This window comes from Trichosurus vulpecula, chromosome 8, assembly GCF_011100635.1.
Source record: "Trichosurus vulpecula isolate mTriVul1 chromosome 8, mTriVul1.pri, whole genome shotgun sequence".
Taxonomy (NCBI): Eukaryota; Metazoa; Chordata; class Mammalia; order Diprotodontia; family Phalangeridae; genus Trichosurus; species Trichosurus vulpecula.
Genome location: NC_050580.1, coordinates 13,978,901 through 14,002,833, shown reverse-complemented (window position 1 = coordinate 14,002,833; position 23,933 = coordinate 13,978,901). Strand labels below are relative to the sequence as shown.

At 40.3% G+C, this 23,933-nt stretch overlaps 1 protein-coding gene across 6 annotated transcripts in view; it reads left to right on the top strand.

The window, feature by feature from the left end:
- The window catches only part of A1CF (APOBEC1 complementation factor), a 103,234-nt gene extending 81,053 nt beyond the window's left edge, over window positions 1–22,181 (top strand). For 4 of the 6 annotated variants that reach the window (XM_036734747.1, XM_036734752.1, XM_036734749.1 and 1 more), the window contains exons 9-13: window positions 1,439–1,647; window positions 6,237–6,373; window positions 7,078–7,217; window positions 13,475–13,638; window positions 19,260–19,917. In XM_036734747.1, the coding sequence (XP_036590642.1) occupies window positions 1,439–1,647; window positions 6,237–6,373; window positions 7,078–7,217; window positions 13,475–13,626 (638 nt within the window). In that variant the 3' untranslated portion in view covers window positions 13,627–13,638; window positions 19,260–19,917. Of the gene's footprint in view, window positions 1–1,438; window positions 1,648–6,236; window positions 6,374–7,077; window positions 7,218–13,474; window positions 13,639–19,259; window positions 19,918–21,618 lie in introns of those variants that run through there. The other 2 variants (XM_036734750.1, XM_036734751.1) reach the window with 2 other exon arrangements.
- Window positions 22,182–23,933: the final 1,752 nt, after the last annotated feature.

Genomic DNA, 23,933 nt, shown 5'->3' with positions numbered 1-23,933 from the left:
TACTAAGTGCCAGGGATACAAATAGGAAGACCCTTCCTTCTCTTCTCTGCATCCTGTGGCATAATTCACTCACCACTAATGGAGAAACAATTCAAAATACACATTCTATTGGTAGTGGGTTAGGAGTACCATCTTTGTCTGTGAACAGCACATTGTTATTAATTTGATAACACCTAATATAGCTAGATGCTCTCATCTTACCTCCATTTAGAAATATGGATTGCATCTCCTCATGGGGATGTGAAGATGGAACTTAACTTGTTTCTGAGTCATATTAGAAAATGAGGAATTAAATTCCAATCAAAAAAGGAAACAGTCTGGCTGCCAGATAATGTCTATTTCCTGTTATAAAACGTCTAATGAAGGCAGAGGGAAAAAACCACACATATGCAGATTTCCAAGTCCTGGATCATTTCAGCAGAGAGGATGGCTACTAAGGAACATTTAATTGCACTCTGAATCAAATATTGCATAGAACCCCAATCTCAGAGTAGAAAAGGACCCCAGAGCTAAATGCTGTTTGGTCCTTACCCTCTCATAGTCTCTTTTACAATACACCTCATGGGATCATTCAGCCTTTGCTTGAAGATCTCCTCTGTCTCCAGAAGCAGCCCTCTATACTCTTATGGGAGGAATCATGTCAGTGAAGAGTCAAAATTCCATATCTTTAAAATGAACCAGTTGTAATGTGTGCATGGGGGAAGACGAAGGAGGTGGGAATGTTCTGTGGTTTAACCAAGGGTGAAAAAATCTGTCTTATAACTATTTAGGAACCAATGATGCTGATTGAAGGAAGAGTAATCAATATAACTATTTTCCTATCCCTTTATGCCATCAATGGCAAATCATATCAGCAATGTGTACACACCAAAAAAAATAGTAAAGCTAAAATCAAAAGTAATCTGCCCATGAACTCAATGAAAAGTTGAACCTTACATTGACAGAACAAAGAAGCAAATATGGGAAACTTAAGCAAAATGGCGGTTTGCTTTCAAGCCCAGTGTCCTAATGTGCTGGCAATGACTTTGAGTTTACTGCTAAAGGAGAGTCCAAAGGCAACATGAAATATTATAAGCAGGGTGGTGATATTGCATTGGGATGCCTGAATAAACCATTCTACCATCTTGCTCTCTGGCTAAATCTCTCTGAGAGCTAAGTTAATTACCAGCCAAAATTGAAAATGTCACTTCTAGCTCAGAGATCCAGCCTGCCACAGGTACTAAAGGCAAATCTCCATGGTACTGATGTCCTTCAAAGGTCACTCATTTTTTTCTTGTGAACTATACTTTGCATTGAGTTTCATTCCATTAGAATCCCACCTCATGGTCTCTCTTCAGGGGCATAATCAATGTGACGGGGGCTAACTTTTCCATTGCAGTAAGAATCGGGGTGATTTTCTGGTGGTTTGATTCAGTTTAATACCTTCTTACATTCCTAGAAATTTACATGAATGTCCCTGTAGGGGCTGCGGGAGTTAGAGGACTGGGCGGTCGTGGATATTTGGCCTACCCGGGCCGGGGGCGTGGCTATCAGGTCAAAGGAGACAAGAGGGGAGAAGACAAACTCTACGACATTTTACCTGGAATGGAGATCACTCCCATGAATCCAGTTACCTTAAAGCCTCAAGGGATTAAACTTGCTCCTCAGGTAGGCAGTGGGAAGAAGCACCAAGCCCTGTTTTCTTTAAATGTTTAAACAATAAAGTAAATAACTAACTTCATAGACAACCAAACAAAATATGGAATGGAAAACTATAACCTTTGAACTATTTTAGTCTGTTCAAAGGAAGGCAAGTGCACGTAAATTTGAATAGAATCATGGAACTGGAGAATTGGAAGGGACCCCAGCAGCTACCCAGTCTAACAAAAATATGAAAGGAAAACTCCTCCCCCAGTAACACGGCAGAAAGTAGTTTTCTGGCCTCTGATCTAAGACCTTCCAGGTAGAGGGAGCCAACACCTAAGGAAGCAGCCCAATCCATTTTGGAGTGGCTACAATTGTTAAAAGGCTTTTCCCAATATCGAGTCTAAATTGGATTCTTTACATCTCCTGCCTGTTGTTCCTGATTCAAATAGAATAAAGCCGATCTTTCCTCCTCATGGCAGCCCTTCAAATACTTGAAGAAAGCCATTATATCTCCCCAAGTCTTCTTGCCAAGCTAAACCTGTCCAATTCCTTCAATGATTCCTCGTGTCATGTACTCAACATCCTTCACCATGCTGGTTGCCATCCCGGCATTATAGCTTAACCGATGCCCTCCTTAAACCACGATACTGAACACAATTCTTCAGAGGAAGTCTCATGAAGGTATATTACAGTTTTCAGAGCTCTTTTTCTCGAGGCAACCCAAGATAGCATTGTTCTGACTTATATAGTGAGTTTCAAGTCTGCTGAAATCCAAGATCATCTTGAAACTGTCCACTCAGGCTTCCCCTATTTTGAACTTGTGATGTTCATTTTTTGAACCCAAGTGTAAGACTTTATCTTTGTTTAATTCTGGCCCTCACCTGACAGGATGCATTTGGATCCTGAATTCAGCATGTTGATTATTCTTCTCAGCTTTGTGCTGTTGGCAAAACTTTTGAGCATGCCGCCTATGCCTTTATTCTAGTCTGATAAAAATGTGTAAAAGGATAGCACCAAATCCAGATCCCTAGGGTGTCCTAAGGGAAACCTCCAGCCATGATGACATTGAGGTATTATCAACCACTTTTTGAGTCCACACGTCCCACCAGAATCCAACTATATCAGTCTGATCCATATCTCTCCACAGTCTCCATAAGAATGCTCTGAGATACTTTATCAAAAGCTTTGACGAAAATCTAGGTCAAAGGGTATCCGCAGCATTCCCCTCATCAACTAGCTTGTCAAAATAATCCCAATAGTGTTGAATTGACAAGCATCTTCTTCGAGTTAATCTGTCCCCTTTGAGTGGGCCTCAGATTTTGTTACTGGCTTTGTTTTTCTCTGGACACTGCTGGTCTTTTTCCTTTGCTCTGTATCATATGGAAATATTTCCGTATTTCTTGTCATTTCTTGGACACCCTATATGTTCTTAGGAAAAGGTGGAAGCTCATGCCAGTGGGAGGAGGGCTGTGTATTGACTATGTATTGGTACAAGTACAAGTTGCATGAAGTAAAACCTGTCCTGTATTCCATAGCTTGTTAGCCCTGCTTGGGAGCTGAGGAATCACAGATCATAGCAGCATAAGTATGGAGTTAGATGGAATTTTAGAAGTCATCTACTCCAACCTCCTCATTTTACTAATAAGTAAACTGAGGCCTAGACAGGTAAAATGTCATACAAATGGGCCTTTAAATTCTTCCATTGTACCTTGTTGCTACTGTTCACTAGTTTTCAGTCATGTCCAAGTCTTTGTGGCCCCATTTGGGGTTTTCTTGCAAAGATATTAGAGTATAAATATACTTCCTTTTCCAGCTCATTTTACAGATGAGGAAACTGAGGCAAACAGGGTTAAGCAACTTTCCCAGGGTCACACAGCTAGGAGGTGTCTGAGGCTGGATTTAAACTCAGATATTCCTGACTCCACGCCCAGTGCTCTATCCACTGCACCATTTAGCTACCTAAACTATCTTCTTTACTCTTTCTGTAGAGATATGAGCCTGAGACAAATTTTAATGTTCTCAGGGGAAATCCTGGGAGAGGATGGTCCTGAGTAAAAACTGTGAAGATCATACCCAATCTATAAACACCCGTAACTACAGTTCTGGGTCCCTGCTGATGGCGCATTGATTTGATCTGCATTTGGACTATCGCTTGTCTATATATAAAACAGACTGGTCCAGTTCCGAGTTAACCAGAGGGATACTTTTTTTCCAGTATGGGATTACACTGAGGGTCCCAGGGCCCCCTTCTAAATCTGAAACTCTACCATTCTATCTAGCAAAATCGAAACTTCCCTCCACTCTTCTGAGGCAGTTTAGTCTAGTGAAGAGTACCAGAAGGGCAGACCGGGAGATCTGTGTTTGAATCCCACCTCAGAAATCTACTATCTATGTGGCTTTGGAAAGTCACTCAACCTCTGAGAGACTCAGTTCTTTGTCAGTAAAATGGGTGTGATGATAGCAATTCCACATGGTTTTTGTGGGGCTCCAATCAGATAATATAGGTAAAGTACAACCCCTAAGTTGCTATATAAATGTAAGTTATTATATGTCACTGTTTAAGAATTGCCCAATATTATTACAAGGGTTATGTTTTTCTTTTTCTTTTTTAATGGCAATGGATGTGAGTAAAAAATAAAATAAAATCCACAGAATTATGCCAGGGGGAGAATATTAACTCATTCAAGGGCTCTCTGATCAACAATGTTCCCAAGTTCGAAGGGGAAGGCATGGCTCCTGTTGAAATCTCTGTCTCAAACGTGGTGTGTTTTCATGGTGTTCAAGGCTTAGTTAGTTATCTCCCAGAATGGCAGCTGAATGTGGTACCTGCAAACTGGACATAGAAAGGGAGTGAACTGAAAAGCCAAATGTGAACCCAGATGGCCTTTAGAACAAATCACATTTGGAGCAATGGAGGGCCACAGTGGGACCACACCTGGAGTGTAAAGGACAAGGAGGACCTGCCTGGAACACCAATGGGACCACATCTAAAGCAGTATAGGACCACATACAGAGTAGTGCATGGGACTATCTCAGGAGTGTTCTGTTGCCTTCTGGACCACATTAAAGAAAGAACCTTGAAAAGCTTAAGAGCCAGTACCTAGATAGAGCAATAATATAGTGAGGGTTACCAAAATCATGTGATAGGAGAATCTATTGCATAAACTGGGGATGCTTAGTGAGGAAAAGAGAAGACTGAGGTGGGGATGTGATCGTTATCTTTAAGTATCCAAAGCTGAAGGGATTGTGTTGAGGAATGGAGGGTTCCCCCTGCTAGCTGGATGATGACTCTTTTGGCATGTTATAGCAGGGACTCTTCCATTGATGGGTTGGACTAGATGGCCATTAAAATCTCTTCCAATTCAAGCTCTGTGATTCTACATAAAAGAGAGTTAGTCTTGCTGTGCAAGGCCCTATAGGGAAGAACTAGGAGTAATGGATGGGAGAGGAGGAGAGGTAAATTTAGGCTGATTTCAGGGGTTAAAATATCCTACAATTAGAGCCACCCGAATGAATGGGCTTCCTCACTGGAGGTGATCAAGCCAAGATTGGATGACCATTAGTTATGTCAGATAATTATATATATTATCTAATAATATAATAATAATAAAATATATATTATATCATATTCTATATTACACATAACATTATACATGTTATATATAACATTAGATATTTTAGAGAGAGCATTCCAGTTCAAATTTGGACTGGACTAGCTGGCCAGTGAGGTCCCTTCTACTCCCGAAATTCTGTGATTTTGTGATGTAATTCCAAAAGGACTACTGCAATAACATCCCTCTATAGACTTGGTGTTTTAGAGGATTATTCCCACATACCTGAACTCTTGGTTCTTTCCTCTGCCTTGTACCTTGTAGACTCTTCTGGAAACATGTTATTGTATGGGCAATGCTCTACTGTAGTCTTCCCTAAACACTGGTCATCATCTAAATTGGCTTTCATCTGGAGAAAAGACTGATACAGTTATTACAATTATATCAGTAAGTCTGGGGGCAAAATATTTAGAAAAAAAGAAAGTGCAGGAAATGATTAAAAAGCAGAGGATTCCATAGATGGTCAATATGATGTCAGAGAAATGAGAGGGAGCAGACAAAGCAATACAGGACTGCCCATTTGGAATTTTTCCCTGGACAAACAATAGCATATTTCTTAGATTTTCTACACAAAGGTGAGATTTGATGGCTGTGACCCAGTGAACTGAAAGGAAGGAATATTTGCATCCTGTGTTCTATGCATAAATTAAGGTGATCATAGGAAAGAAAAGTTGATCCAGCAGCAATCCAAATACAAACAAAATGGAGGTTAAAGCTAGAAATAACAATTTTCAGCACTTGGGACAAAGTTAAACAACAACAAAAATGTATTAGAGCAAATGGTGGGAAAGTCATCTTTATGAATTAATGGTTGTTGAATTTTCAATTGAGTTCCACTCAAGGTCTACAAGTCATTAAACCATGGGGCACTTTCTGCCTTTCTTATATTAGCATGGATACAGAAGATGGAAGTATAAAACTGTTAAAGTCAGAGAAGTAATCCAAGTGCAATATTTTTTTAAAAACATAGAATAAAAGTTATGATTTTTATTCTTCTAGGTCTTAGAAGAAATCTGCCAGAAGAATAACTGGGGGCAGCCAGTGTACCAGCTCCACTCAGCTATTGGCCAAGACCAAAGACAACTTTTCCTTTACAAAATCTCCATTCCAGCTCTTGCCAACCAGAATCCAGCAATGTGAGTAGTTTTTCCATTTTTTCCTGTTTGCTCCAGGTGGTGGTTTCTCTTTGTTCAATCCAATTCAACAAGCCCCTATTGAACCCTCAAAAGAATACAAGTTTCTTGAGGACAGGGGCTGTTTGCAGGCATTTAAGAAATGCTTGTCCTTTTGATACGCCAGTTCCTTTTCTGGTGGTTAGAGTTAGGAAAACAAAGTCAAAACAATCCTTTCGCTCAAGTAGCTTCCATTCCGCTGGGGTAGGGGCAGGAGGAATATATACACAGGGAAATTAATACAAACTAGATACAAAGTGATTATAAAAACATTTTGGTATGGGACAGAGCGTGGAGAGATTGGGAAAGGTCTTGGGTTGAATATGCGTAGCCATTACTTTCTGACAGTTTCTAAAGTCAGTATTTCCCTTCAGTTTTCATTGGTAATCAAAACTTAGAGTATAGAATTAAAATGATTTGCTTGCAAAAATATGAGCACACCTAGGAGCTCAGCTCCACAAAAAAGACTATCTTCACCATCATCATCATCTTCATCATACATTTTGAACAGTCAGTAGTTTCATGTTTCTTCCTGCTCTCAATTTCAAATCCTACAGGTCCACAAAAGTTTCCCATTTTACTATAGCAATAACCTAAAAATAACAACCTCTATCTAGCCGAGGAATGTGGGAAATTGCCCCAAATCTAACATAACTTCTGCTTTACAGTCACCCCTTCACTCCTCCAAAACTTAGTGCCTTTGTTGATGAAGCCAAGACATACGCAGCTGAGTACACCCTTCAAACCCTGGGCATTCCTATGGAGGGAACCGAGGCTCTGCCACCTGCTGCTGCTGCTGCTTTTCCAGGTGGGTGAAAGCTGGCACTAATTTGTGTTCCACCGAGAAAGTCCCATTTCAAACAGCCTTAGTTGTAGAATTGAATGTCCTAGTTTCAAGCCAGAACTTATTAGCTGCGTGGTCTTGGGCAAGTGACTTGTCCTCTCTGACCTCCAGCTGCCTCATCGGTAAAATGAAAGGTTTGGACTAGAATATCTCTGAGGTTCCTTTGAGTTGTAATTCCATCCTTTTTAGAGTCATATTTGAATTATGCTCATGATAAGTTTGCCTTTGCCGGACACATGAATGAAAGGGTTTGCCAAGGAAATTAGCAGCATATTCTCATGGAAAAGGACTGGACCAAGACTAAAAATTTTGGGGTTTACTCTGCAACTCACCAGTTGTGTTACTTTGGACTTGTCACTTTCCCATTAGACCTCAATTTACTCATCCGTACAATGGAAGGAGGAAAAATGAAGCACATTGGTCAATCAGCAATTCAAAGCCTGATACTTGACAGAAAAATTGTGGTGTGCTGAGAATTTAGAATCCACTGAAAGAACCCCTGGTTCTCAAGGAGTCTGCATGTTATAGGGGAAGTCGTAGGATCCTAGCTCTAGAGGTGGAAGTGGCCTCAGAGGTCATTGAGTCCAACACCTGCATTTTACAGAGAAGAAAGCAGAGACCTGGAGAAGATGAGCTGGTAAATGTCTGAGGTGGATTACAATTCATGTCTGTAAATCTATTTCTCATGTATTATTACCCTCCCAACAAAACTATAAGTTAAATGCTACAGGTGTTATCTCCTTTTTACAGATGAGGAAACCAAGACTTGGAGTGACTTGCCCAGGGTCATACAGGCGATAAGTGTCTTGGGCAGGATTTGAATTCAGGTCTTCCTAACTCCTAGCCCAGCCCTTAGTCATATCCACTACACCACCCTAGAGCCCAAGATCACAACATATACATACGTAAGAATATTAAAACCGTGATTTCAAAGGCCCCTCTAGCTCTAAAAAAAGAGTGTGATTCCATCTCACTTGGCGTTCTAGATGAATTCCTGAAAGTTAGAGAGAGATACAATTTTTTGTCCATTTATTTTGAAAGAAAAGGCAGAGATCGTGTAGTCCAGGGGAGAGAGGACTGAATCTGGAGTCAGCAGCCCTGGTTTGCTGTCCACTTCTTTGGCTTGCTCCAGTGTGACCTTGGGCAAGTCCGTCAGGCTCCTGTCTAGGCTTGAGCTTCCTCCTCTGCCCACATGACCTCTGAGGTTCCTTGCTGCTCTCATTTCCATAGCGCATTTAAGTTGGCAAAGCACCGTTCTCAGTTTATCTGCCCAACAACCCAGGGGGGCAGGGTCCCTTATTATGTCCATCTTACAGATAGGGAAACTGAGACCAAGAGAGGTTCACTGACTTGCCTAAGGTCACACAGCTAGTAAGAGATAAGTTCACCTCCTACCTCAGGCTAGCCATGTGACCCCAGACAAGTTACTTAACCTGTCTGCCTCCATTTCATCTTCTGTAAAAGGAGGATAATAATTGGACCTACTTCAGAAGGTTGTGAAGCTCTATAGAGACAACATATGTAATATACTTTCCAAACCTTGAAGTGTTCTACATAAATATTAACTATTATTATTTTCGTAATGTGAATAACCAGTCCCCCCTTGATTATTGTTATGATTTGTTTCTTAAGTTTGGGTTTCTGTATATTGATATTCCTAACCAGTCAGGATGAGAGTATGAACAATCTGGGAGACGATGAACAATTTGGAATATTCCCAAGGACTTTCCCACATCTGCTACTTGCTCACAGTGGACGTCACCCATTTTGCATGAATTTGCTGTAAAATATTTAGCAGACCTTCTACTGTAAATGTTCTTAGAAGTTCACCTCAGGAAATAGAATGTCACAATCAATGTCACATATTTCCAGGCAGGAAATAGAATGTCACAATCATGAAACCCCAAACATGCCAGGTTATCTGGAATATAGATATATAGATGCAACTTAGAGTCAATTAAGAAGGAGAGGCTGGAGCCAGATCATTTGAAAGGCTTGAAAGCCCAAGCAGAGGAAGCCACTGACCCTTGTGAAGCAGGAAAATGACAAGACCAGAACTTTGCTCTTGGAATCTTCGTGTGGCATTGGGGAGGATAGACTGGAGAGCCCGGGTGTGATGCATGCCTCCCAGATCACAAACTCCAGAGTGTGGGTCTTAATCACTGCCTGGTGCCTTACACAAAGAGGTTTTAGTGAATGCTTGGTGGATGAATTAATGAATTTTCGTAACTAGTTAGTACACTTTTTTCATTTCTAGCCATTTTTATTCCCTGTGGCTTTATTTAGCTCTGAGTTAAGAATCCAAGAAAGGAACAGAGTGTGAGACCTGGAGCAAGTCGCCTATTCACTTTCTGCATTGGGCCCTGCCCTTCAAGCATCGGCACTGGAAGCAAGATTGGGAGGTGGGAAAGGAAATTTATGAAGGAAAACACCTCCTAAGATATTTGAGCTGAAAACCTCAAAGTCTGAGGAAAGGTGGCATGTGCTGGTCTAGGGGGAAGAGCACTGGATCCAAAGTCAGAGGGGCCAAGTTCTAATCCTGATTTTGCCACTTATTACCTGTGACCTTGAATAAGTCACTGCCTTGGACATCAGTCTCTTCCACTGCTGATAAGATGAGATGCTAGGACTAGATGACCTCTAGGGTCATCTGAATCCATCGGCCCATGAACCAGGATGACCCATCTGTCATGCTGTAGGAAGCCAAACCCCGAAAACCACTTGCCATGGTTACTACAGAAAATGATCACCGTAAGGATAAGAGGGACAGTGGGACAGAATAAACAGAAAGCTGGCCTCAAAGTCAGGAAGACCGAGGAACAAGTCCTCCCCTTAATTCCCTGACGGTGAGACCCAGAGCATGTCACTTAACTTCTAAGTATCTCAGGCAACTCTCTAAGATTGTAACTTGAAGAGTAGATAGCAATCTGCATTCATGGAGAGACTTTCCTTATCGGGAGTTCCCTGTACTGATGAAATGACAGGCTTGGATGATGATGATAATGGCAGATGATGATGAAAATGGAGGAAAACAATGATATTGGTTAGTATTTATGTAGTGTATTAATGTTTGCAAAGATATATATTTGTATTTATAGCCATATGTATGTACACATATATAAACACATAAATGCATGTGTTTGCTCATTTGTAGATAGATAGATAGATAGATAGATAGATAGATAGATAGACAGATAGATAGATATTCTTATTTAATCAATAGCCAGAAAGGTTTGAACTCTTTTCCGCGTATAAGTAAACTTTCTTTTCACCAAGGATGTTTTTTGTTTTCATTATCTTGTCCATGATTCCATTTCCTGAAGCCAAAAGACAGAAGTATTTAGGGCATGAGAGCTACCCGATCACCACACGACTAGCAGGAATACAGTCATATGTCATAGCTCCCTGTGGGATCAAGCAAAGACAAGGAAATGAGCCCAAGGAAAGCTTCTCTCCAAAGACTGAAAAGACTTGAGTTCTCAGCCCCATGTGAAATAGAAAATTCAGAAGTCCCTGAGATGTAAACTTCCCTAGACTGTATATTTATATCATTTCTCTTAGAAGTATCCTAGGGTATGAAAGTTATTCTCAGTACACTTCTCAAGAGGCACAAAAAACAGACTCAGCTGAAATGTGGATTAGTGAGCATTAAAATGCAGTGAAGAATAACTAAGGAGTGGTTTCAATTTTAGAAAAAATGACAATGATGGGGTCCAGCCAGTTTCCTGCCACAGAGATTTGCAAAAGCCACACACACACACACACACACACACACACACATGCATAAAATCAACTTGTCTGGTGTTGGGCAGGCTTACACAGCACATCAGCCAAATAGGCTCATTGTTTGAAGCTGGTCCTTGATTTTTCCTCTCCCTCTCCCTCTCTCTCTCTCTCTCATCTTCTGCATCTCAGATAGTAGAAGGAAATATACTCAGGACCAGCCTACCACATCAATGGCAAAACACAATTTGGTATCAAACATCTCTGATGAGGTTTTGACATCCAAAATACATAGACAATTAATAGAAATATATGCCCAAAGGCCATTCTCCAATAGATAAGTGGCCAAAGCCTATGAAGAAATAATTCTCAAAAGAAGAATTGTAACTAATAACAGCCATTGGAAAGGATAACCCAAATTTTGTGGAGACGTGAATTGTTCCCACCATTCTGGGAAGCAAATTGGGGGTATGCAAATTTAGCAGTTAAAATGCCCATGGTACTGGACAAGAGAGTGAGGCTGATGACTCTGTGTAACTCTGCCTCACTTTAATCCAATTCATGCACAATTCAAGACATCACGCCATGACGCTATTGGTCCTCTTTAAAAATGAAGGCTAAACAACAACTGTTAGGTGTGTGTATGTATGTAAATATATACATTTAGATACATATATCAATGAGGTCTTTTGACAAAAACAAAGACTTCACATACACAAAAATATTGCAACCATTTTCCTGGTAGCAAAGAACTAGAAACAAATTACATGCCCATCTATTTCAGAATGACCAAACAAAATGCGGTACATGAATGTAATGTACCATAACTATACTGCAAGAACTGACAAACATGATAAATACAGAGAAGCACAGAAAGACTTACATGAACTGATGCAGAGCCAAGAAAACAATAAACACAATTATTATAATAGTGTGAGTGGAAAGAACAACCACCACAGAAGCAAAAGTAAACTTTTCCAAACTATAAAGACCAGGTTTGACTCCAAATAAGAGACCATTCCTTCCTCCACATCTTTGCAAGGGCAGGGATCCATTGGAACATTGCTTATAGTATCATATTTTTTTTCTTAATGTGTTACTTAATTTTGCTGAGTTTTTTCTCTTCATCTTCTTTTTAAATCTTTGTTATAAGGGATGGTTCTCCGGGAAGTGGAAGGCCAACTCAGTCAACAAGCATTTATTAAACACCCGCTATGTTCCAGGCACTGTGCTATGCACTGGGTATACAAAGAAAGGGAAGGAAGGGAGGGAGGGAAGGAAGGAAGGGAAGAGGGAAGGGAAAGAAAGGGAAGGGAAGGGAAGTAGGATGGAAAGGGAAGGGAAGGGAAGTAGAAAGGGAAGGGAAGGGAAGTAGGAAGGGAAGGGAAAGAAAGGGAAGGGAAGGGAAGGGAAGGGAAGGGAAGGGAAGGGAAGGGAAGGGAAGGGAAGGGAAGGGAAGGGAAGGGAAGGGAAGGGAAGGGAAGGGAAGGGAAGTAGGAAGGGAAGGGAAGGGAAGTAGGAAGGAAGGGAGGAAGAAACAACCCTGTTCTCAAGCTCCTGCTCCCGCTCTCAAGGAGCTCACAGTCTAATGGGGGACACAACATACAAACAACTATGCTCCATACAGGATAAGTTGGAGACAATCCCAAAGGGAGGGCACTAACAATAAGGAGGATAATGAAAAACGTTTTGTAGAAGGTTAGGTTTAGATGGGATTTGAAAGCACAGGAAGAGGAGACGAGGAATGAGAACATTCCAAGAAGGTGAAATGGCCCAGGAGGACTCCTGGAGTCTGGAGATGGGGGAGGTGTCCCTGGACCACAGAGTTGGGGGGGGGGAACTAAGGTATGAGAAGCTTGGAAAGTTGTTGGGGTGGGGAGGGAGAACCAGGTTACAAAGTCTCTTTATAACAAAGGATTTTATATTTTACCCTGGAGGTGACAGGAAGCTACTGGAGTTTACTGAGCAGGGAGGTAACATGGTCAGACCTGTGCTTTAGCAAGCTCCATTTGATGTTGAGGAAGATGGACTAGAGTAGGAAGAGACCCTAGGCATTGCTTCATTTCTCTGGGCCTCAGTTTCTACCTCTGTAAAATTGGGAGGGGGGCAGTAATAGTCAGCCTGTTAGGTCCTTTCCAGACTATGAGTATTGGGTAATGGACTTTGAGATGGAATTAATTTTAGAGTCCATGTGATATTTAAGTAGCAAATCTAAAATTAGTATACAGACCTTCTGAACAAAGTTGAAATGGAGAGTGACTAGAACTTTGTGCCTAGAGTGCCCAGCATCATTATTAATTTTTTTGCAATTAGCTTAGAAACTCTCAGGGAGAAAACTCTCCATGGCAGTAGCAGTTGGGGCACTGAAGCTCAGCATCTTGCCTGGGGTCACCTAGCCAGGATGGATCAGAAAAAGCCCTTGAGCTCTAACAACTAAGTGAATCAGAAAGTTGGGAGACAGGCCTTCTAAAGTGTGTTTCCTTTGTGTCTCACTGTAGGCTATGCCATTGCCAATGCAGCAGCCACTGTGACTACAGCCCAGTTGAAACAAGCTGTGACCCTGGGCCAAGACTTGGCGGCATATGCTACGTATGAAGCCTATCCTGCCTTTGCGATGGCTGCTCGAGGAGATGGATATGGGACCTTTTAAGGACTTGTTTTTGTATGTTTGTTTTTTATTTAAAAACAAGAGACACAAAGCTCAACATAGACAAAACCTCCCCCAACTCTCCTAATTTTTCTACATAATTTTAAAGTAATCCATTTCCTAAACTTTCTTACTCATCAGCCAGTGGGGTTGTTTAAGCAAATTTTCCAAAATTAAATCAAACGGTTATGGATCCATTTTCTCCTGTAGAAAGGGAAGCAACTTTGGCCCCAGGAGATATCTTATATTAGTGGAGACCTTAGGAGTCCCCTTGGTATGTTTAAAAAGGAAAGTGTAGATTAGTCAAATATTTCAGCCAGTAGGAAGCCTGGGCTGAGCCATTTATGGAGGTGAGGGGCTAGAAACTCAGATTAAACGCTAACCTAACCTGTGGGGTGCAAAGTCCCAGAGGACTAACATTCCCTGGTCCCTCTCCAGTAGGCCCCAACTCTACCCTGAGCTCTGTTTACAGGCCTGGCCTAGTTAAAGGCCAGGAAAGATTTTCCCAGTAATCACTGTTGGATCTTGTCATTCTATCTAAGACAAATGTTTTCCTAGTAAACTCAGAAACTCTCCAGATCTTCCATAAAGGCATTAAAGGTAATCTGTGACCCCACTAGAAATCAACGCAGTGTGTGTACACAGAATGGTTCAACTTTTGGGTTATTAACTCCATTTTTAGATTAGTTCCAATAGACACCCAGATAGATTTCTTTTGAATCCATTTTGTTTAAGCCCTATACATCAGGAAATAGAGTGAGATCCCAGTTTGCTCCTAAAGTCACTGACCTAGTCTTTTATGGAAGATTGTAAGCTCCTCAAGAGGAGAATCTGTCATTTTTTTCATCTTTGTATCTCACTGCCCATAACACAGTTCCCTGTACAGATGCCAATGCATCAGACTTACTGTTTAATTGGTGTGGATACTGGCATGATTAATCCCTCCACTGAGGTAAATAGCCACTCTTTTATAACTTATAGTCTAAGAAAGTTGCCTGAGACTCAGATTAAACTACTTTTCCACTTCTAGTGTCAGAGGTGGAATTTTAACCCAGATATTTCTATTTCAAGGCCAGTATTTTATTCATCATATGACAGAGATCAATTTATGTCTCCTGAACTGAATTACCAGATACAGAGGACTGGGTAAAAATGAACCTTGACAGCAGGAAGACAGAGGAAGGAGCTATTCCTTTTTCCCTAGGTCTTCTGGACCATCAAGTTCTCTTGGGTTTGTCCCTGGCCCTTCTTTCAAATCTGATTATATGACAGTGAACATGAGCACTCACTGCCTTAGCTTTCTTCCTGTTCTCACAAACGTCAAACAACGTTGCTAAATCAGAGTTATTTTTTCATGCTGCTTCCCCAGCAAAGTTTTCTTCCCCATCCTCCCAACAATCACAAGCTATTTTTCCAGAGACTGGGTTTCCCCTTCCCGAGACACACTGATGGGGAGCAGGGGGCTCAGGAGATGAAGAAAAGGTACCCCAATCCCCACATTTGACAGAATGATGGTTTGTGAAACAGACCAAGCAGCCCGTGTGCTTCGGGCCCACTCAGGCACCTATTTCCGGGATGAGGTCCCCCCCCTTTTAGTTTCATTAATGGAAAATCAATAAAACGTACTCAAATTCCCATTCAGAAATCCCTGGGCCCCCATAAACATTTATGAGACGCAAATCAAAAGACTGGCTGAAAATGATGTCAGATCCCGAAAGGGATAATGGGATCCCAAAGTAGACCGAGGCTGACCTTGTCCCCATGAGCCCCCAGGCACTGCCTAGCCCAGCAGTAAAAAAAAAAATTGTTAGAACCTACTGGCAACATGTGCCTTAAAAGCCCCGAAGTGTTCCGCCTCTCTGTCTCTCCTTTTGGCTCTTTCTCATTAAGTACATTTTGCTTTTCAACCCTCTGGGAAATGGGACTCCAATTTGGATCCATTTTCCTTTTAGTGCAAATCCTATTTCTTTGAATTCATAATTCCCTCTCTTTTCATCAAATCCAATCCAATCTGATAAACATTTGTTAAGCACCTACTACGTGCCAAGTACTGTTCAAGGCACTAGGAACCCTGAGTAAGTCAGGATTTCTCAATGCTCTGGGCAACTCAATAAGTTTTAAGTTGACAAGAATGTACAGAGAGGGTGATTCCTCACCCAGGGATATCCTTTACCAATGAAATCGCCCATCCGGACTCTAATATAAAGGCAGTGAAAAAACAAACAAACAAAACCAGGACAAGGGACAAAAATAATTCACCTCTTAATAGAAAGCATTGCATCCCATCTTCCTATCACTTCTGCCAACAAGAGATTGGAATTGAGAAATATTTCTTAGGGGGAGAAAATTTTTCATTGGGCCAAGACACGAGAGGTATTTTCTTAATAAAAAATTAAATTGCATATTTAGAGCTGCAGGGGATATTTGAGGATGTCTAGTTTGGTCCCTTCATTTTGTAAATGAAGAAACTAAGGCTCAGAAAGTTTAAATGATTTGCCCAAGGTCACACAGCTAAAAAAAAGACAACCCCCCATCCCTATTCAGAACAGCAATGTCAGAAGCATAGAATCATTAGAGGAGGTTTTGACATTCAAATGTTAAGAAAAAGACAGAATATGTGGGGAATGGGGAAATAGCCCAATGTAAATTTCATCCCTTAAGCGTGAATGAGGCAGTCCAACCTATGCTATCTTTGTCCCAATTAGCTTGTCATGGTTCTGCCTTTGTTGGGTTGCCTTGTCTCTCCCTTGTTACCACTGGAAGGAAGTCATTGACTTCAATGATCAAATCACCTTCTTGGATGATCATCCCAGTCCTAGTTCAATGTTATCCCAAATGTCTTGATATTTAGCTAATGATTTTGTTAGCAAGGCACCCAGAAAGTGACTGGGAAGTTACCTCAGGTCAGGAAAATGTTGGATTCAGAGTAATTCTCACAAGAGAAAGCTACATTTTGAGCTACATTTCAGGTATTCTTTTGGACTGAATTAGGGATGAGATTATAAGTTATTTACCAGCATTAACCACATAGAAACATTTTTTCTTGGATATTATTCTATTTATATGGAAGCACTCAGCCCCATGTTCTTTCCAGCCCAGAGGCCAGTCTTTCATCAAAACAATATCCATCTAAATTTCAGTTTATATTGAGTGTCACTAGACTTTTAACGAATTCCATTTTATAATTCTGTTTGGAGCTATTGAGTCGTTATTCGATTGGGGACAGGAATAGTCTGCACTGAATCATTTGTTGGGTTAGAGGAGTATTCTAAAAGTTGGAATTTCCTTTTCATTTCTTTGGCTTTTGGGGGCCTTTTAAGTAGTGTGAGAGCCTGTTGAATGCTAATCCCTATCATTGGCCTTGGCTTCCATGCAGAGCCATCAAACTGGCTACCGCATTTCCCCAGGGCTATCCTAATTTTAGGATTAGTCTTTGCTCAAAAGCAAAAGTGAACACTCGAGTATTTAAATTTCTTGAAGGAAGGTCACATAGTTGCTTATATGAAGTGAGATTTTCATTTTCTATAACTTGTATTCCAGTGTACCTGGTTATGAAGTTGTCTTAAAGACAACTTTCTAAAGACCTTTTCTAATTGTGTTACCTAAACTTCTTCACCCAATATATGTACACTAATTAGTGGATGAGAGGAATACTAAAAATAAACCTAAAAAGAGACTTGGCATTTTTTTAGATATTGCAAATACATGTTGGAGAAATAGTCCTCTCTTTCACACTTATTCATGAACTCTGTGATCAGACTTTAAAAAAAATCGTTACCTGGAGGCCTTGAGATACTTTGCAAACGAGTGAGTGAAATTCCCTCACAACATGCTCAGTATTTTGTGGGATATGAACAACTAATGCTCACCCATAACTGCAATAACCAGGAGAGTAATATCCGACGCTGGGTCCTGTGGAACTGATTTTTGAAGATCTGGCCTGAGATTTAGCTTTACTCTAAAAGTATTAAGAGGATGCTCTGAATATCCCCAGTACATAATTATAGGAAGTGAAATGATGTCTGTGTTCTGTCCTCCTTAGATGAAAAGTAGATCAGAAATATAAAATCATTACAGAAATAGGATTTTCTGATCCCAAACCCTGCTTTTATCTGATTGCAGTTAATCACACAATATAAGAAACAAAATGCAGCCCAAAAAAAAAGCAACATGAATGCAGAATAATATTATTTTGCTCAGAAATGTGTTAAAATAGCCAACTTTTTCTAGCAGCAATTAGAAAGAAAATAGAATGTTTGTGGTTAATGTACAGCTGGTGGCCTTCTTTGTGTAATATTTAACTGGAGTATATTATTAGAGGAAGCAAACTCATGGACATTTCAGCCTATACATGAGCTTCATCATGATTTCCTGAGGTTGTATAGGGAAGATAAGAAATAGCGACAGCATGATTATTAAATTCTCCACTTCAGCCTTCATTATTGCTTTTTAAAGTCATGCAGACAATAGAATACATATGACTATGACCCTCGGCTTTGCGCATCTAAAACAAGTGCCTGCTTTCCTAACCCTTGTTACAGCTCTGATGACCACCTGTATCATAAATCTGAGATTGGACAGTGTACCTACCTCATCTGTAAGATGGGGAAACTGAGGCCAAAGAAAAGTGGGCTTTCCAAGCATACCCTTAAAATCACTTTACAAAGTCTCTCTCTCTCTCTCTCTCTCTCTCTCTCTCTCTCTCTCTCTCTCTCTCTCTCTCTCTCTCTCTCTCCCCCCCCTTCCGTCCCACATCTCTCTCAAACAACAGGCTGGCAAGTACACAGATTCCTTCATTTTATTTCCATTGTGATCCCTTGTCTTGGACGTTTTCCACTCTAGATATTCACATAAATCGCAGTCCCTCACCTATTTTAAAATAAAAATATCTGAACTGGAGTAGGATGGAGGAGGAAGGAGTCTTAGTTCTACCCCATAACATGCCTTTAAAAAAAATAATTTCTCCTCTTCCTCCTTCTCCTACCACTATTGTAGAAGACCACAGCAAGCATTAGGCACTGTGTCTTCTCTTGGAGGCTACGGAAACACCTGTTCTTCAGTGAATATTCTCTTCAAGGCAACTTCCTTTCTGCATTTTCAGCCATTTTTTTAAAAAAAAATATAATTACACTAACTTTGCACCCATCAATAGCCAAGAGTTTTCTTTAACTTTGGGGAAATATGTTTTCAACAGTTATACTTTAGGCCTCAAATGAGAAATTTGCTCTTTTCCAATCATTTTTCTATTTCCAACTCCCAGTTGGTCTGGGTTGGCTAATTTAGATTAATTCAATGCTGGATCTTCTTTTTTTTCACGTTAAAACAATCTTCCAAATATTTTGGTGGGGGTGGGGAGAGATGCCAAATAAATGACTAAGCAAAAAAGAGACAAGTTACAAAATAGGGAAATACTTTTTAAAAATAATTTTCAAGTCAAATGCAGATTCCAGAATTGCCCAAGTATATTAATTAGTGGAGAGTCAAGCTTCTTATCAGCCTGAAATCATTAGGTTCATTATTCTTTTAATTTCACAAGTACATTCCTGGGCAGGAAGATGCAAAATGCAGTTCACAAAGCAGAGCTGGCCTGTGGTAAGGGCAGAAAAATGAATGAATATGCTCTTTTCTATTTTTAGATTTCCTCACAAATGTGAATTTTGCTCAGAAACTTGGCATTCATTTCTCCAATTCCTGGAGAACTTTGGTTTTTGCAGACTGCAGAGAAAGCTATTTAAAGCAAATCATCAGGATCAGAAACCTGAATATTTCATCCAGTGATGGGTGTTTAATTTGATTCCGGTTGTATCTCTCTCTGTCAAATTCTCCCTTTGGGGGGAAGGCTATATCACTAATGGAAATATTGCCCAAAATAATCACTTCAGACCCCACCCCGCCTTAGAAAAAAACAAAATGTGCAGTTGGACAAACACATTTCTTGCATGAGTCCCATGTTGTTGTTCCATGTTGGCTTTATTGTTGTGTTCACTTTCTCTCACTGGGTCAACAAAACCAAATGGGCATAAACAGTATTAAGAGTGTGTGAGAAGCACTTATTTTGTCCTTTTAGTACAATATTTATATAGTATTTTCACTGTAAACTCCCACAATGGAGTGAGTCAAAATTACATCATCTACATGTTTGGTGAAACAATCATGGTTTGGAATAAATAAACACAATGGGCACCGTGGAATAGTCGATGAAATGGAACCATAAAATTGTAAAATGTTCTATAATTCTAGGCTGATCAGATACTGTTAATTGACTTGTAAGGCATTATTAAATATCTAAATTAACCTGTGAGCTCTTGATTTGTTCTTTCCTTATTAGGTTCACCATTTCACCAGGACAGGAGTTATTGTTCTTTTGAGGGGGGAAGCCAATCTGTCATTCAACAAGGACTAATTAAATACCTGCCAGGTGCCAGTCACTCTTCTGGGTTGGAGGAGGGAATTACAAATTCAAAAATGAAATAGACCCTACCCTCAAGGAACTTGCATTTTCATGGGAAACTAACCTGGGGAGAGAGAGACAGAGACAGAGACAGACAGAGACAGAGACAAAGACAGAGAGAGATAAATAGGAATAGATGATAAATAGAAATAGATAGATAGACAGACAGATAGATGGAATTTATATGATTAAATAAACAAGAAGCATCCATTAAGCACTTACTCTGCCCAACAAAAGCAAGATGGTCCCTGCAATCAAAAAGTTGACATTACAGCATAAGACAACCTTAATGAGACAAACTCAACATAAAAAGCTTCCCAGAATCTGACTTTTTCAAGAAGTATAGTTATCCCTTCCACATCATGTGGAGTAGGTGTGCAGTACCCCCATGATCTGGAAAATCCACATAAAAATTTTGACCCTCCTCCTGTATCAGAGAGTAAGTCTCAATTTTTTATTTTTCTTTTGTGGGGAGTTTACAGTACTTTACTGTAAAATTTGGGTTGGTATTATAAAATACTATACAGATACTTTAGGCATTATGAGTTCCTAACTTTTTCTGTGTCATCTGCTAGCCTTCACATGTCATCTGCAGCTTACACAAACTCCCAAGAAATTCCCATTTAATTTCTTATGCCAACCTGCCATATATTCAAACCACAATGTGGAAAGTCGCAATATGGAATAGATAGTTGTAGAGGTCTTTGGTTTCCCATTTCATGTTTATTCATGAAATTTTAAATCTGCCATCTAGTGGAGGAAAATATTTTAACTGACTTTTTTAATGGATTCTACAAATCTCTACCCAGAAATCCTCTACCTAATTACTTAGAATTAAAAATATTTATATTTTTTTAAAGGAAAGAACATTTAGGGGCAGCTAGGTGAGGCAGTGAGTAGAGTACTGGTCCTGAAGTCAGGAGGACCTGAGTTCAAATGTGACCTCAGACACTTGATACACTTACTAGCTGTGTGACCTTGGGCAAGTCACTTAACCCCAATTGCCCTGCCTTCCCCCTCAAAAAAAAAGAACATTTTGTTCATTGGAGACAGATTTACCTGGTACATTGTGCTTTTTTCTCATTACAATCACTTTGTGGTAAGAACTTCACACAATCTCAGGGTTTGGAAAAGATCTAGAGGTCTCCAAAACTGACTAGTCCAGCTAAGATCTGAAGAAGAAATCTTTCAACAAAACACCCAACAAGCAGCCTTTGCTTAGAGGTTCCCCATGAGGAGGAATCTACAATCTCCCAGGGCAGCCCATTCCCCCGGGGGACAGATGTAATGATTAGGAAGTTCTCTCTAATATCCAGCCTAAATTGGCCCTTTTGCATCTCCATCACTTAGTTCTTGTTCTGCCCTCTTGGATCAAGCAGAAATAGTGTAAACTCTCCCCCATATGACAATCTTTCAGATATCTGGAGATTGCTTTAGGCCTTGACCATTTTCCTCCAGTGAAAAATGAAGGGGCTTGAACCAGATGAGCTCTGATACCAATGATCTCTAGACCAATGGTCCCCACTAAACCTTCTCTTTTCCAGGATAAACATCTATGGGAGACAAGGAATTTGCAGAAGTTTTTATACTGACAGACAAAGGAAGCAAAAGGATTTATCTTGGTCCCCTCCTTCCTTTCAAAAACAAAGTGATGGCCGTGTGAGCCTGGGAAACAGAATGATGTGCAAGGTCTGCTCAGCTAGGTAACTGCAAGGCCTCTGGCCAGCAGAACTCCCTCCTCATCTCTAACTGCCTAGAGGCTCACCAGGACTATTTAGTTTTCACACCCAGAAGCACTCTGTGTATAAGGGATTACTCTAATTCCACTATTGCCAGACTGGGTCAGTGTTGGAGAAGATTCCCCTACAGGCTGCTGTTTCACAGGGTCTCTGAGGAGTTTTCCTTGAGGTTGAAGATGTGAGCCTACTTCTATTCAATAAAGGTCTTTTTGCTACTGTGCTGTGATTCTTGCTAACCCAAAGCTCCTTCCATTTGAACCCAGGCATCCCATAGCTACAAAGTCCCCAGATCTTTCAATCTCTCTTCACAAGGCATAATTTTGAGGAGCTGGACCATCCTGGTGACCCTCCACTGGACATTCCCCAGTTGATGAACTTAAGCATAGAGTCTTTACATAGATAAGACACGAGGCGTAAAGCAGGACAGACCCTCATTTTAAGTGAGGAAACCAAGTTCCTTAGTGGAGGAAGTAAGATTCCCCAACTAACTTGGCTCCTTGTTTTGATTCACCAAGTACTTACCGGGTGCCTAGCAGGTAATCAACAAGATGCTAAATTCTAAGAGGGGAGGGAAAAGAGCCCTGAAAGGATCTTATAAATATATACAATGATTCCTATCACCCTTAACTCCCCTGGGCCTCAGTTTCTTTATCTGTAAAACGAGCAAGCTGGACCAAGTGGCTCAGTACATCTCTTTCAAGTCTAGATTTAGTTTTCTATAGGGAAAAAAAATGACTGCCGAAAAAGAAATCGCATGTGAAAACAAACTATTGAGTTCCAAAGATTTGTTCGAGTTCATCAAAATGTAGTTTTGAAAGTCAGTATTACACATATAGGGCCTGATCATAGATAAAGACATAATTAACAGCCACAACAGAGAAGAATAATAAGTAATTATATAAATGTGCTTCTGTATACATTTTTATTTTTGAAGGCTAATAGTTTGTTTTGGCATAGTGGTTCCATGTTAAGGATGTAAGCATATGAAAATATTTAGTAAACCATCTCCCTGGTATGGAAGTTGTGTGGAACTCTTTCTATATTTATGGAAATTAAAGTGCATTTTCACGTACCAAAAGTCGTAACCAATGATATACATATGTATGTAAGTATGTATGTGTGTGTATTTACCTGGAAATAGCAGCATCAAACACCTACAAGTCACAAAGAGGATGCCATCACTGTTGTTCACCCAAGCTCCTGGCTAAGCTTGGGCTAACTGTAACTTGTGTCATATACAGATGTATAGATAGATTAGATAGATAGATAGATAGATAGATAGATAGATAGATAGATAGATAGATACAGATATAGATATATAGAGAGACCAACTGGAAATATATGAAGGACCTAGCATTTTGTAAGCTGGAGAATTTTCCTCCCTGTCTTCATGCTGATATCCAGAAAACACAACCCATGGTTATAATGTGAAACAAGTCTACGTGGCTGTCTACAACTGTTACTGTTGTTCAGTCAGTCAGTTTTATCCGACTCTTCCAGACCCTGTGAACTGTATCACACCAATACCATCCATGAGGTTTTCTTGGCAAAAATACCAGAGTGGTTTGCCTTTTCCCTCTCCAGTAGAAAAGGTTTACAAAGCCACTTGCCTACAATATGTCTACAATACAAAGCCAAGCTGTCTACAATAGCTATTCTCTAAGCTACAATGACTTTGCCTCAGAGAGGCTGGGTCCCTGTGGACGATTTTACTGTATTTACAGTAAAGATCGACCAGACCAATAATTCAAAACAGAAAGTGTAATCATTTCCCGAGCCCAAATGCTCAAGGCCACAGGAAGCCTAAGTGATGTCTCTACAAGATGTATTTCAAGCTATAAACATGAGTATAAAATGGTGGGAAGGTTACTGGAAGTTCTGCCAAGTTTCAGGTCTGGATAATGTCAGAAATGTTGAGTGTTTGTTTTACTTCAGAGATGTGTCCAAAAGCAAAGAAAGACTTCTCCTAGTCATCTAGACCATGGGGCTGAGTCAAGGAAGCCACCTAGCAGCCAAGTCAAGTCAAGAAGCATTTACAACATGCTTATTATGTGTCCATCGCTGTGCTAAGTATTAAGGATGCAAATGTGAGCAGAAAGACAAGACAGACATCCAAGGAT